The sequence below is a fragment of the Hippichthys cyanospilos genome, chromosome 3 (assembly GCF_059441005.1).
Source record: "Hippichthys cyanospilos isolate Australia breed blue-spotted pipefish chromosome 3, RoL_Hcya_1.0, whole genome shotgun sequence".
In the NCBI taxonomy this organism is placed as follows: Eukaryota; Metazoa; Chordata; class Actinopteri; order Syngnathiformes; family Syngnathidae; genus Hippichthys; species Hippichthys cyanospilos.
Genome location: NC_142371.1, coordinates 22230866 through 22245803, shown reverse-complemented (window position 1 = coordinate 22245803; position 14938 = coordinate 22230866). Strand labels below are relative to the sequence as shown.

General features: G+C 43.1%; 1 protein-coding gene across 3 annotated transcripts; it reads right to left on the bottom strand.

The window, feature by feature from the left end:
- Positions 1-1662: 1662 nt before the first annotated feature.
- Positions 1663-14561, bottom strand: smarcc1a (SWI/SNF related BAF chromatin remodeling complex subunit C1a). Of its 3 annotated transcripts, none has more exons than XM_088410700.1 (28): positions 14337-14561; positions 13272-13391; positions 13111-13196; positions 12950-13031; positions 12740-12832; positions 12592-12661; positions 12438-12507; positions 12284-12359; positions 11486-11611; positions 10612-10733; positions 9623-9753; positions 9475-9534; positions 9352-9389; positions 9120-9241; positions 8971-9042; positions 8416-8529; positions 7722-7875; positions 7535-7642; positions 6792-6851; positions 6447-6705; positions 6212-6373; positions 5199-5254; positions 4803-4956; positions 4452-4630; positions 4231-4365; positions 3608-3914; positions 3313-3438; positions 1663-3081 (listed from the first exon to the last, which is right to left on the bottom strand). In XM_088410700.1, exons 1-28 carry the CDS (start codon positions 14508-14510, stop codon positions 2990-2992), a joined length of 3348 nt encoding a protein of 1115 aa, XP_088266826.1. In that variant the 5' UTR covers positions 14511-14561; the 3' UTR covers positions 1663-2989. The 3 variants fall into 3 exon arrangements, with proteins under 3 accessions (XP_088266826.1, XP_088266827.1, XP_088266828.1); XM_088410701.1 differs by having other exon boundaries at positions 3319-3438; XM_088410702.1 differs by having other exon boundaries at positions 10612-10706.
- Between the last annotated feature and the right edge of the window lie 377 nt (positions 14562-14938).

The following is a 14938-nucleotide window of genomic DNA, read 5'->3' as shown; positions in this document are numbered from 1 at the left end:
TCCACTATTCTCCTTTTGCTTTCTTTTTATTTTTTCCTTTTTTTTTTGGGGGGGGGGGGGGGGGGGATAAACCGTCTATGCACTGAAAATGATTTGCAATGATTAGGGGGAGCTTGGTCGAAGAAAAAGATTCATCAGGGGTTACACCATGTAAAAAAAAGGTTGAACCTGAACAATAAAAGCGCGAACAGCGAAAATAAATCGCAAGTGTGCACGTGGTGGTGTTGTGATGTCAAGCAAATGACGCATACACACTGACCCCGCCCCCTCCCCCAGCAAAGGTGTGTTAGTTTCTTTTCTGTTGTGTTTGCTAACCAGAGCAGAAGTAATTCTTGCTTGCCTCACGCCCCCCCCACCCACTGCACGTCTGATGCCCCTCCCCCTCCTAAAAACCACACCACTAACAACCGCAACAAACACACAAACATGTCTGCTATGCAACTTGACTTTTTTTAATGTCGACAATGGTGGCGGTACATGAAGAGCGTTTTTGAGGTTGTACTTGCTAGCAAAAGTTTGAAAGAGATAATAGCGCTTTATTTTTTGTATTGGTAGCGCGGATGTCGAGTACAGTGCTCCCTCGTTTATCGCGGGGTTACGTTCGCAAAATTAAGTACAAAAAAACATTAAAAAAATAGTACGTTTTTACATTAACACTATAGCTTTTATGGTTTATTATATATGGTTTTTATGGATTTAATTGAAGTTGGTGTTTTTGTTGATTATAAGCGTTTTGTTTAGCACGTTCATTAGTTTTTTTCTTTTACAGTATTTTTTTCGTTTCTAAACTTTTAAACCCCTCGTCAGTTTGTAATTTTAGGGTTGTGAGTTATGTTCCAGTTGATTTGCTCTTAACTTGAAAATGTACTGTTCCAGTCACCTGCAGAAATGCTGTTAATCTCACATACCCGCACATTTGAGAACTGCTAGTCTAGGCTTCTAGTGCAGCGCATTAAAACATTTACCAGTAAGGCTGGCTCCGCACTAGTGACAAAAACATTACTAGTATAATTTTACTAGTACACAAAACAACCGTGAACGGTAGACCAGATTAAAAGATGGAGAGAGGCCGTATTTAGCCCACGCCATGGTGCAGAGGGTATCATGCCCAAATGAAAACATTGTTAATCCACCCCACTCCCCTTGAACCTCCCCACCCCCTTTCGAGGGGCTCTCCATAATGTTGTTGAGGTCAATCTGCCGCTCGGGAGAAAGATTAGCCATCCGACGTCTCAGATTATCTTCATCGTCCACCATTTTGTCATTGTCTCATGTGGCATTGGACCATAAATTGATATATAGGAATAAATATCAGAAAGTGATTTACTGACATTCGTTTTTCCTGTTTATTTGTTGTGATGTATGAGTTTTAAATTTTGGGGTTTAAGATATTTGGGGCCAGCCTGTTCCCTAACCCAGCATATAGCAAAAATACATTGTACATTTTATAAAAACACATGTACATTGTATTTTTTTCCCTCTACTTTATCTATAAATGACTAAACCCATCTGTCTGTTTTACAACCGAATGAGCACAAATTGCTGCCCATTCAATATGACCTAAATCCAACATGTAATACGTTTATGGTCGAGATCAGAAAAATGTTTTTTATGCGCCGATGAGACATTCAAAGGCATTTAAAGACTTGTCGGAGAAGAGCGTTTGTAGAAAAACATTTTATTGGCCAGCGTGTCGACCCACGTAGCAAACGGACCGGGTACAAAAACCAAAGGAAATGCTACAAAGAACACAACAAAGTTTATCTAAACAAAACAAGTCCTTTAAAAATACCAATTGTAGCTGTTAAAGATCATATTCGAGACAGTGGTGAAACAAACAGGATTGCTAGCCTGCCTGCGATGGGGTGCTGTGATATAAGGATGTCAGATCAAAAAAAAAAGAAAAAGGAAAAGGAATAGCAAATAGAGGTAGCAGGAGGCTAAGAGGCTAAAGGTTTTACAAGTGAAGCCAGAGGAAGGTTCTAGAAGAGGTAGCCAGCCAAGAGGAGGAGGAAGAGGAGGTAGCGGAGATGCTAACAGTGCTAGCTGTTCAGTCACTGTGTGTGGACAGACAGCGCTAAATTCATTTACGGTCTTATTACGTCGTTTCAAAAAGAAGAATTAAAGAGTCATATGAGTAAATCAACTGACAACCTACACGCGCACATGTTACGGGCATGAAGGTTTACAATTTTGTCCAACACGGTCGACCAATCAAAGCACAGGAGGGCAAGGGAGGGGGTGGAGCTAGCGAGGTAGGCAGCGTTAAAAAGCAGAGGTGGTGAAGGGGGCGGGACTTAGGCGATAGAGCGAGACATCACAGTCGCACCGACAAAGGCGGTGTGTGTGTTTGTGCGTGTGTGTCAGGTCCAGTGTGAACCTTAATTTGTGTGTGTGTTTTGGGAGGGGCCGAGTGCAGATGCTTGAATCCGTCATTTTTGTTTTGGTTAAGAGAACATTTGGAGAGGCTCACTATAGTCAACACACAAGCATTCAGTGTTAGGTTTGACAAGCAAAAATCTCAACACACACACACACACACACACACGCACACAGGCAGGCGAGCGCACACACACATACACAGCTCAACACTCACATTCAAGTTCGACACGCAAACCCTAACACACAAGACAGTGCACGCACACAGTGTTAAGACTGACACGCTCGCACAAACACACGCGCGCACACATTCAGTGTTAAGCTTGATGCGAGGTAGACACTCGCCAGGTTGGAGGTGGTAACGTTTTACAGTGTCGGTATGCGGCCTCCGTGAGGCGTGACTCAACAGAAACAGTGTATACAACTTGTGTGAGCATGAATGTGTGTGTGTTGCCTTTACCATACAGGAGCCCTGAGTGTGTGTGTGTGTGTCGAGGGAGATGTTTGTCGAGTGGTGGTATTGATGAGTCGGCAAAGGCCAGTAAAAACGGCTGCGAGAGTGTGTGCGAGCGTGCGTGTGTGTGTGTTGATGTTGTGTGTTGGGGGTGTCTCAGTTATCCCCTGCACGGCCGCCAGAGGGGGCTGGGGGACCAACAGGGAGAGGGGGCCCCGCCTCTGGCTGCGCAGGCGCAGGTCCTGGATCTGGGGGACAAAACGCAGTCAGTTAAGGTTGAGGAAGTGAGTGGGGTCACATGATTGTGGACGTGTTGAATGAGGCCATGTCACATGACTGAAAAATGTTTCAAGCCCAGGAACAGGTCACATGACCAGAAATACCGGCATCATTGATGTCAAACGTCCATCAAGTTGACCGCAGACATGTCAAAATAACCAAAAGTATGTCATGGAATGAGTGATAGAGATATTACGCACACATGCCATTGGGGGCTCCCGGGTGGCGTGGGGGCATCATGGGAGGCATCCCGCTAGGTGGGGGTCCAGCGGCAGGGGGTCCGGCCATCATTCGTCCAGGCAGGGGCTGTCCGGGGCCCATGGGAGCTGCGTAATACAAGACCCACATGAGACGAGCGGTGCCAAGATTGAGAACTAAGAGTTCGAATTGATCATGATTTTTGAATAATTCATACAAAATAATTGAGAGATTAATCAATTACTCGTGGCTGGCTTACACTAGGTGTCGGCAGGTGTGACTAAAGTTCAGGCTCACCTGTTTGACCCGGATGGTGGGGCGCCATAGGGTGGTGCCCCATAGGGGGGTAACCAGGGTGCATGGCAGCACCTGGGGGTGGTCCTCCGTGGTGAGGGGGCGGGGCTCCGTGGTGAGGAGGCGGGCCGCCGGGATGCATGCCAGGCGGTCCCGGGTGGGGTCCAGGCCCGTGACCCTGAGCCTGTGCAGCGGCGGCCGCCGCCGCTTGCTGCTCCATCTGCTGGCGAGCTTTCATCTCTGCGTACTTGAGCTGCTCCATGTGGAAGGCTTGACGCTCCGTCAGAAGCTGCTGACGCTGAAGCTCCAACTAAAACCACAACGATAACATTTGACCAAGCACACCAAGGGATATTTCTTGTTAGAATCGAACTATCAGAAATGTTGACATTCTGACAATTTGATTGACATGTGGAACGACAGGAACAAGAGCACAAGTCAAGCTTCACATTTGGTGAGTGAAGCGCTTCTGTAAAGACTTTGAAACTTCTCCAGGAGCTCAGGAGCAAATGTAAACAGACCCTTAAAAAGGACTTTTTACTGCTCCCACTCTGGGGAACGTCAAAGAAAAAAACATGGCACACATAAACACAGGCGCACAATGATCATTCTGCAAAAATACTTACAGCCTCCTTTTCGCGGTCCATTATAGTTTCAAGCTCCTCAAAGTGCCTCAGCTTGATCTCCAACTTCTTCATCTGCGTCTCCACCAGAAGAGCCACCAGTGACTTGATCTTCCTTTCCTCCACTGCCGCTAGGTGCTAACAATCAAACCCAAAGGAAATATTTACAGCACTGGCAGGAGCCTTACGATCGGTCACATGACTTTTATGAAGGGATGCGTCACCTTGGCCTTGGTGGCGGCGGACGCCAAGGCGGCAGCAGCTGCCGTGGCGATGTTCCCTTCGCCCATGTCATGCTCCAGCTTTTTTCTCTTCTCCTCTCCTTCCTCCGAGGTGGCCTTCTCTTCTTTTTCCTTCTCCTGTTCGGAGGAAGACGTCTCCATGGACTCGTCTTCTTCTTTGTCTGGCAGGAGGGAAGACATGATAAATCATATGATTGGAAACGCTCAAATGGCGGTAAATGTGTCACATGACAGTGGGCAAATCACATTACAAGTCTGCATATACACATTGCAGTGGACCTGACAGGCCCTTTGCAAGCAAGTGAGAAATTTGAAAACTAGAAGCCGACCAACCGGCAGGCGCGGGCTTTGCCTCCTGTCCGTCTTCGCTCTCGTCCTCGCGCTCCGACGCATCCCCTGACTCCTTCTTCACTTTCTCAGGAGCCTCCAACTTGTCGCTTTTTTCAGCGGACTCGCTAGGCTTTTCTGCTTCTTCCTTGGACTCCGCCTGGAGGGAGGAAGCCAGACATTGTCAACACCATGAAACATACTTACAGCACTTTCCAAAACAAGTTCTAAGGACGTCACTGATGTCAAACAAGGTAACTACTGTGACTTCATTTTGAGGACAATCATTAAAGTGTGAATGTGGCTTTCATTGGACACAGTCTCATCCATCGACCTGCTTTGACCGCCTGCCCCCCCCCAACCCCCCAGCACAGAAGGTCAATAAATTAGATATGTCATCACCTTGTCCCCTTGCTGGGAATCGGTGTCTGTCTCTGTCTTGTCGCCATCTGTGGCCTCTGCAAACAATGGAAAAGGAAAAAAAATAGTCACATTGAAATAATGCACAAAACAGTTGCATACTTTAGAAAACATTGCATATTTAAGGACAAAAAGAGAGTATAGACCCCCCCCCCAATGTTGTATATTTGAGAAAAATCGGAATCAGAATGAATAGTTTGCTAAATCTGAAAAACAGCCCGGTATTTTTTTTCACATCCATTCAAGAAAATAATATTTCCTAGAAAAAAATTCTATATTTTAACTCATATTTCCTCCATAGAATATACCAAAAGTATACTTGTATTTCCTAGGAAAAATCCCCAACTCCTCCATGCATATATAAATTAAATAGTTTTATATTACAAGTTGTATTGCATATTGGAAAAAGAGTTGCACTCTTCTAAATTAAAACATATTCACGAAAAAAATATATTTTCAAGCAGGTTGTGTCTTTTCTGGAAAGAAGTGCATAAGGAAGAGATTGTGAGCTGTCTAGAAAAAATATTGCATGCTTCAATAAACAGTTGTAAATCAAAGAATTTTTTTTTAATTGTCAATACGAAAAAAAAAGCAAAACCTTTATTTCTAAAAACTGCATTTTGCTATGCACAAATGTTTAGAGGGCGTCAACATGGATGAAGCATGCACACTGAATCCATGTGACCTTTAATCAGGAATGACATGATGGAGGAGGGAAAAACATCTAAAGTGCGATTTAATCGAAAAAAAAACATATGACGATGATGAAGACGATTGGGGGGGGGTACGATGATGTGCGATGACCCATTTTCCTCTCGCCCCTCCCCTCCACGTGTTCCCTTACCCCATCTGCTCTGTAGTTTTAATCCACTGGTTAACGTGGCGCAATGTGACCACACACAAAAACACATTTGACAAACAGCAGCACCGCTGACAATTTGGCGCCCTCTCCTGGTCGTACACGGGAGAAGAAGTGCTTCAGATTTTGACCCCACCTGTCTTTTCTGGCTCCTCAGGGGCTGTGCCAGCAATGCCACTGCTTTCCAGTCCAAAGGCGGGATCCACCTTGCCCGTGTTCCTGGCCGCCTCTTGCACCTTCTTGACGTGAGCCTCCACCAGCTCGGCGGGAACCTCCTCGCGGACGCGCGAGAACTCCTCTTCACAAATTACGCGATTCCAAATTAGAACGCTGATGAGGTGTGTGTTTTTTCCTAAGTGTATTGCTTTTACCGAGCGCAGCCCTGGCAGCGGCGGACGCCACCCTGGGGTCCACCACGGAGGCCAGGAAGGCAACTGTGCTCATGACCGGGTTCCCGGACTGGCTGAAGGGGATGGGCTGGTAGGCCAGCGGGCCCAGCGATGCCTCGGAACTCTCAAGGTAGGGGTCCTCGATGGGTAGACGGAGGAAATGCAGAATGCATTCATCTTGTGTGCGTGAGCCCACATGCTCAGACACTTTGTTCCAGTCATCTTTGTACATCTCCAAAGCCTACCGGGAGAATGGGATGAGACATAAGTCCGTGCTTAAGGGTGCTTTTGTAGAAATATTAAACATGTGAATGATGATTGACTGACCTCCAGCAGGAGCAAGGTCTCCTGCTCGGTCCACTCTCGAGAGGACACCACTGATTTGCCCTGAAAACAGCACAACACAAACTAATGATTAACACAAGCTAATTACGTTATTTTGCTTTTAAAGATCGTTACCTCTTTTGTTCGTAAATGCTTATAAATGTTGCAGTTGAAATGTTCTCAAAACACAAGCTTGTGTATGAAATGCACTGCATGCATAAAAAAAGACAGTCATATTGCTCTGTAGGGTGCAGTAATGAGCTATAATGCTGTGAGGTCACTTGAATTCGCTGCCAGTTATGCCACTCGATTCTTAATTTTTTTTGCTTGCAAGTGAAAGCAATATAACAATATGACGGTTCATATCTTAAACTTCATATCTTGTGTAACTTAAGTTACACAACAAATATCTATGAAGGTGAATTTATAACTCAAAAAAATGTGAAACATTCTACATGCCCAAATCTTAGGTTTGCCAGTGGTCACTTTGTAAGTTCAATGAAAACGTAATGTGCTTCCCAAAGAATTTACGGTCATTGTTGAACGGCAGATTTGAGGACTATGTGTGAAATTAAATAAAATACTAAAGCCTTTGATGACCCATGGAGGGCCTATAAAAAATAAAAAAAAGTCTACCTTTCTTAATTCAATTTACAGATGAGGAAACCTTAGTGGAGGTCCAGGCTCACGTTGTTTGCCGGCTGCCTCTTTATGGAATGACATGTATGCAAATGAGTGTTTCAGACCTTTGAGTTCTTCTTGTACTGGTCGGTGCGGAGGCCAAAATTCTGAAGGTCGATGGCTTTTTCTTTCATCTTGTCAGGGAAATTGGCCATCTGCTGTGGCGGTGGAATCTGCAAAATTGAAGGACAAGCACACACGGAATGTCACCGCCATCTCCGCTTGCACCTGGTTCCCCCTCCACGCGCTTACCGGTGGAGGTCTGTGGTTGAGAGGCATGAGGCCAGAGGGTGTGTCGGCCAACACGGTGAAATGGGGAGTGGGTGGAGGTCCCATGGGCAAAGGGCGACTGTCTGAATCCACCTGGTAGTTCACCAAACCCCATTGCTCCAAGAAGGCATGAACCCTGCACACCGTAAGACACATATTTAAGGCACACAATTGCAAACATTTTGTTAAGAATAAAAAATTATGTGCTATCCCATAGACATATATACAACATTTATTTTATCTCATTAAAAAATGGGCTTAGTTATGCTTTGTCCTTCAAAGTAAGTGTAGCGCTGTCCTTCCGCAGAAATATTTTTTTTCCTTGTGATTTTTATTCTATTCAAACTTAAAGATATGACTTTGCAAAAGTATTATTTGCCTTGAAAAACAAACGAATAAATGAATGAATGATGAATGAATAACACAATTTGGGTGGGTTTTTTTTTTCTTGGAGAAACTACTATCCTTGTTAGTAAATAATCCTGTTCTGGTAACATTACAACTCTATCTTTAAAAAAAAAAAAAAAAAAAAAAAAAAAAAGGACATGCAAAATTAAAAAAAAAAAAAAAAAAAGAGAATTTGCTTTTTTAATATTATTCCCATAGTGTACTACAGTTCATTTGAATGTGTCCCATACAGCCCTTTGTACATTTGCCTGACAATGCACAGACTGACCTCATGATGGCACACACATCTCCAGTCAGGTTCCTGCGGCAGGAAGTTGAGGTGAGGTACTCTTGGGGGTTGAGGCGGTAAGTGTCAATCATGAAGTTGCGGTAGGCCAAGTATCTGTGGAAGGGGGGTCATTACAATGTCACTGCTTGTTTAATAAGGAAAGAACAGTATTTTTTAAAATCGTTGAATCGTTGAAACGTTGAAGTACAGTATCATATCCACTATGTGATTCTCAAAAGTTCTGCATGTGGGCTCCCTTTGGTGGGATGTAAAAGCCTCCCCAAATTAAATGTTTAGTATGTCTAGTAGAGTTCATTAATATTTAACAAGTAGAATCCATGATTTTCTTTTGTAGAATGGTTTTTTGACCATTTCATGTACTCCCTGTCCCCTGGTGCTGACACAAAAAATACCCCAATTATAACTTCATAAAAAATGAACTCCCCAAAAATGCAGATACTCTAAAAATCACTGCCAAAATGAACGTTATCAGAAAAAAAGCCACTGATTTTTATTATATTAGCGCACTGCTAATATTGCTGCATATATGCTCACATTTCTGGAGTTTTGGACTTGTTCTTCCCATTGAAAAACTCTGGCAATGCTCTCCGCTCGATTTCGTGGATACTGAAAGGAGACGATAGAACAGGTGATGCTTTGAGAAACGTCCAAAGATCATGAGGCATTTGGAGTCATCGCCTCACCAGTTGTAGTCAAACCAGGCGCTATAGCTGGGAATGATGATGTGGTGCGTCTGCTCCGTCACATTGTCCTCACCCGCGTCCATCAAGCGACTCATTTCCGCTTTGTTGTGGTCGTCGTCCTCCTAATCATTTTACTCATAATTATTATGATTTTTTTTTTAAAATAGCATTTCCAGTCTCTTTGGCATTTATGGACGTAAACACCAACGCTCACATTTATCTAAAATGTTACCTTTCCGCCAGACAGCACAGAGTCGTCCTCCATGTCATCTACAGAAAAACAAAACAAACAGCACAACGGACTTCAATATTTGTAGCGTGTAATCAAGTGATGTGTTGTGTTGCTGACACATACCAATGTCTGCGCCATTGTCCCCTTTGAGAAGTGAATTCTCAGCATCCTTCTTGGAATGACCTGTGTGGACACAAGACGGCGGTGTGTCAAAAACGAAACCCCCCCCCCCCCCCCCCCCCCCCCCAAAAAAAGCTAACTTGGAACGCACCACTCTTAGAAACGCTTCCCTCCTCGATGCTAGCACCAGCAGACGAGTCATCCAAGTCCTTGGTAACATCATCCTCCGTGTCCTCCTCTTCGCCACGGTGTCCTCTTCGCTTCCAGTAATGTCCCTGGTTTCTAAAACCGAGTCGACGTCAGTATGATGGCTGACATCACAGACATCTAAAGTAAATGTTTTTAATCTCCCTCGTAAACTAATTCAAGTTTATAGACGGAACTTTATACTGACAACCTTGAAAAGGCAAAAAATGAATGCCTCTCATTCAACACATTTAAATATTTACAAAACACGTCTTCCACAAGGAATATTTTCAATGAGCGGTAACAGAAAATGTCAAATGTTAAATATTCAGTTAAAATAGTATATTTTTAGAGGCTTCAGTTATAGTAAAAAGACAAATAGTATTGGCCTATTCTTAAAAACAAATCAGGGAAGAAATCATGAGTACTCATCATTAGGATGCTTTATTTTAATATTTAGTTGACAAATTTTCCTGTGACTAATAATAATAATTCAAACTGCAACATTAAAAATTGATAGTGGCCTAGTGCTGATTGCGGGACGGACATGGTTCACGGTGGCCCAATAGGATTCAAGTAGGACCGAACTAATTAAGTGAAGGCACCACTGTAGATAGGTAAAATAGCAGACATTCACATGTGCTTCCACATTAAAGCTGGGTTCATTTACACTATTGGCCACATAGCACAACTGTCTGTCATTTGAATGTTTTTGGAAAATAAAGAAAAACAAAGTTTCTAGAACACTCATTGAAATTTTTGATGCACTGTTTTCCTTTTGTATACTTAGTCATACATGTGGTTAACCATTTTTTTATATCAATAAAAAAAATCAATGTGTTCTAAAACTTGTGTTTTCTTTTTTCACATTTATAGATGACTTAAGCAATTATGCTATGTGGCCTACAATAATTCATGGCCGACGTGGCATAGGCCGCATGACCTGTTCCTTACCCCTTCTTCCCCCCTTTCTTCCGAGACTCGGCGGGAGTGCTGGGTGGCGAGGGCGATCGCCTTCTCTTTTTGCCGGCGGAGTTGGCCTTGCGCTCCTTGCGATCGGGCGTACGGGAAGACGACTGATCAGACAAACGCCCGTGCAGCGCGGGGGGAGCGAGGGATGGAGGATGAGATAAAAGAGTGGCAGAATGAGAGGATGGAACGTTCGCACACACCAGGGGGGGAAAGCAACAGGTGGGGAGGAGGCAAGGGCAGGGGATGCAGCGGCGTGGATCCACGAGCAGGGTTCCTGTCCACTGCCCCGACTTCATTTACAATTCTTTTAGTGAGACCTTTTACCTTTTTAGTGAGAGTCACACAACGGCATTTTATACTTGAAATTACAAATTAGAATAAAGGAAAACTGTTAATTTCATGGATTTATATTCATATCAATATATATATATCAATATATATATATATATATATATATATATATATATATATATATATATATATATATATATATATGAGGAACAGATGGTATGGATCAAACAAGTTGACAATTAGGCCAAATTCTTTCATAAAATACAGCATTGTTAAAAGTAGGGTTGAATTGAGTTTCGAAATTATTTCAATACATTATTACTGTAAATCAATTAACAATTTATTTAATGAGAAAAATAGATAGAATAATGGAATTTTGTCAACATGAACAGAAACCCTGAGGTGCTTTGGAAGAAGAGAAAAGGTGTGAGGAAGGATGACAAAGGACACAACAGACACAAGACAAACAACCTGGGCAGCTTCATGCAAGAAAACATTTCACAAGTGTCCCATACAAGAAATATTCTATCAATAAGAAAATGTGTTGTGTTTTTGTAACATGTACCTCCTCCTCCTTCAGGAAAATTTTCTGGCGGTAGCTGACGGGCTTCTTGTTCTCGTCCACTTCGTAGTCTTCCTCGTTCATCCACTCGTTGAAGGCGTCCGTGTCCAGGACCCACCTTGCGTGGACCTGAATAGGGAAGAGAACCTTGAAAACATTTGCATCTTAAATAATTTGAATAGTGGGGGAACCAATAAATAAACTGCAATATTTTTCAAAATTGTCCAGACCTACTTGGAACAGAGAAGCTAGTTTTCAAAGGCAGAGTCAATGATGCCAACTTTGTGACTTTTCCAACGCCTCAAGCAATAACAGGGGAGAAAAAAAAAAACTGGCAAAATGAGAGAAATCATTTTCACATTGTTTGCAGTATGACAAAAAAAAGAAGCCGAGGAGAAGGTAATGACGCTGAACACTGCCCATAGACAAAGTCTTCATTCAAAGTGTACTTTTCAAAAGCGATGATCAATCTTTGTCGGGAAGTTTTGCCTGGAGCTACATGTATATTCAAGCTGCAAATATTTTGCTGAGCTTGCCTTGGCTCACCTGCACAACGCTACATGAGAAATGGCCATTAAGAAAGCTGGAGGCTGTTTTACACTTTACTTTTTTGTGATGGAAAATCTGACTTCTGAAAGACCGTCAGACAATAATGGAACAAACCTCACACTTGCATGGTAAAACCCAGTTGTGGTTTTTGCTTGCAATTTTGTTTTTGTGCAGTTATTTTGACAATTTTGCTTGATCGTCATAGACATTCTAAGATCTATATTTTTTAAAACTGTTTTGTGTCACGCTTACCTTCCACGGCCGATCGGAGCTAGGCGGTTCCTCCACATCGCCATCTATTTCGCCGGCTGACATCCAAGTGTCATAGCTGAGGAGAAGAGACTTTTAAGACTTAAATCTTCTGGAGAACACACGCGAGCTTGCACGAGTTCTCATTCCTGCTCACCTGTCTGGGAAGAGACCCCAGTGGACCAGAATCTGTTTGTCTTTCCTCATGACGGGACGCAGCCATTCTTCTGAAATACACAATTTCAAAATAAGAGATAAAACATTTTTGAATTATTTAATCTATCACAAAAGACGGCTTTCAGAATGCCAACCTTCGTCTTGCTGTGAAGGACTCGGGTAAATGAGGTGTGTAGCTTTGGACTTGTCCTCAGTAATGGCACCCTATGATAGAAAAATAGCAAAGTTCCACAAGGGGCAAAAGGTGATGATGTAGATACTATGGTGTCATCTGACACTCACCTGGTGCCTCTTAATGGCATCTTTAAGCTTACTGGCTTGCTTGGCTTCCAGGTCAGGAGAAAGGTAAACGGTGGGTCGGGTCAAGCAGTTGTTCTGGAAGAACACGGTCAAGCGGGAATGCATTTAAAATGACAAGAGCCAGGTTTTTTTTTATTATGTTGACAACTGGGCTGAGCAATTGGGCACAGAAATAAAATCTCAAGTACATACCTGCACCAAGTTTTTCTCTACATTCAAGAACATCTCCACATTCCTGTCCATACGGGAAGGGTTCTGCAGGTCAAAGCGTCGCCTGTGGATGGGAGTAGAGGGCAAGGGTGAATTTGCATACTTTTAGCATGCAAAGTTCAAAATTTAAAGCATCAACTCACCAGCCCTGCTCGCTCTTGAACTTGTAGACTGAGCCCAGAATGTGGCAGAGAGCGCCCCCGGCCTTCAAGTCCAGAAAGCACTTGGCCTTTGGGTCAAAAAACAAACAGTGATGACACACAACTTGACATGAAACAGTAAAAATGGAGGGAAGAGGTGGTACCGGAAGCTTGGTGAGAGCCGGATTGTTGACTTTGCGTCCAAACGAGTCCTCCTGGAACTGAAGCAGCTGCACTACCAGGCCAGCCAGAGACTTGCTGGAGGGGGAGTCATTCTGGACGTACTATGAATGCGCGCATACACACACATAATTGACATTAAAGCACAGTAACCACCCTCTCAGAAGACTCAAAAAAATAAAATATAAAGAGACTGTATACACTTTTTTTCTTAAATAGGTTTTGCTTTTTTGTTGTTGTTGATAAACTTGTCATGTTTATTAATGAAGCTACAAAGCAAGATAAATGAGAAAAAAAATCTTTTAAATAAATAAAACCACATTTTAACTTTGGCACATTCAGAGCAGCCTGTATTATAAAACGAGTCAAAAGAATATTGCAAATTTTGTACAGTGTGCGAAAATTAAAAATGACATCCCCTTATCACAAGGCACAAGAAAAGACCAACCAAGGCTCACCTGTTGGTCATGTGATGTCCACAAGCAAAACTGTGATTGGTCGTTACGCGATCCTTCAGTATATTTAATGTTATTTTCGGTCAAATGCGAGCGGCAAACGTGCTTGTAAAGCAGAAACGAAAAATAGTTTACTCTTCAAATTAATTTTACAGTCAAGAAAATAACTGTTTACAGTTGAAAAGTGCTGATTAAGTGCACTATTCCCTTAAGCACAAATGGAGTTTTGTGTAATCCGAATTACATGTTGGTCTAATAATTGATGCTTATTTTCAAAGTCCTCAACAAATATTCACAGGCATATACTTGGTAAAGTTAAAAAAAACATTAGCCATTGTGTGTTAGCGAGTTAGCTTTCTATTAACAATTGTTCGATATGAAGGGCATCATTAAAAGCCGCTCTTAATGAGAGCCAAACTAGGCATCAGTACAAAATTAGAAAGAAAAAGCTTTCACTTTCAAAGAGCAAATAAAAGGCGATGGTCAAAAAAGGACTTTTGAAAAAGCTAGCAACGGTACTCCATTGTCAGCGCTTCGCGGGCCTTCATTGAAATCAATGGGGCGACATGCTAATGCTAAGCTATGGTAGCTCACCTTCTTATAGTGCTTACTGATCCACAAACGAACCGTCTCCAGTTGGGATATAGTTTCGGAACTCTCCCAGAATTTAGCAGACGGGCCACCGTCTTTCTTGCGCCCCACCGCGGTCCCACCGCCGCCGACGGGGCCGGTGGTCGGCCCAGTAGCCGTGGTCGCCGCCGTCGCCATTGTGTGTTTTTGTTCGATGCGTTTGTCTTTCTCCTCCGCCGCTTTGCTACGGCCAACTGCTCCGTCGTTACTGCGCAGGCGCGACCGTGTTTACGTTTCAACTATCGCGATTTGCGAGTTTTGCTGCATTCTGGGGAATGCAGTCCTTTGCGATAAGATAGCTTGTTCGGATTTTAGCTAGATACAGTAAATTGAAATCACGTACAGTAGATCCGTGAGGGAAAAAATAGAATGTCACAACGACAGTAGTCAATCAAACGCAAAACTAAAAGAGCAAACAAAATGGTAGCAAATAAATGAAATTAAAAAAGTAACCCACAAGAGGGTGCAGTCTCCACACAAACACCAATGATTGCCATGTCAAGCCATTTTACGCTGCAAATTTTGAAGGGTGGTTTCGCCTGCGCTACAGCAGTTAACTTCGGCAG

What these genes read in the sequence shown, in the direction of transcription:
- smarcc1a (XM_088410700.1), bottom strand. Translation starts at nt 14,510, where the DNA reads ATGGCGACGGCGGCGACCACGGCTACTGGGCCGACCACCGGCCCCGTC. An exon ending in AAGTCCAAAACTCCAGAAAT is followed by an intron (nt 8,530 to 8,970) that starts GTGAGCATATAT and finishes CCCCTTCCACAG; the next exon opens with ATACTTGGCCTACCGCAACT. An exon ending in TCAACCACAGACCTCCACCG is followed by an intron (nt 7,643 to 7,721) that starts GTAAGCGCGTGG and finishes TCAATTTTGCAG; the next exon opens with ATTCCACCGCCACAGCAGAT.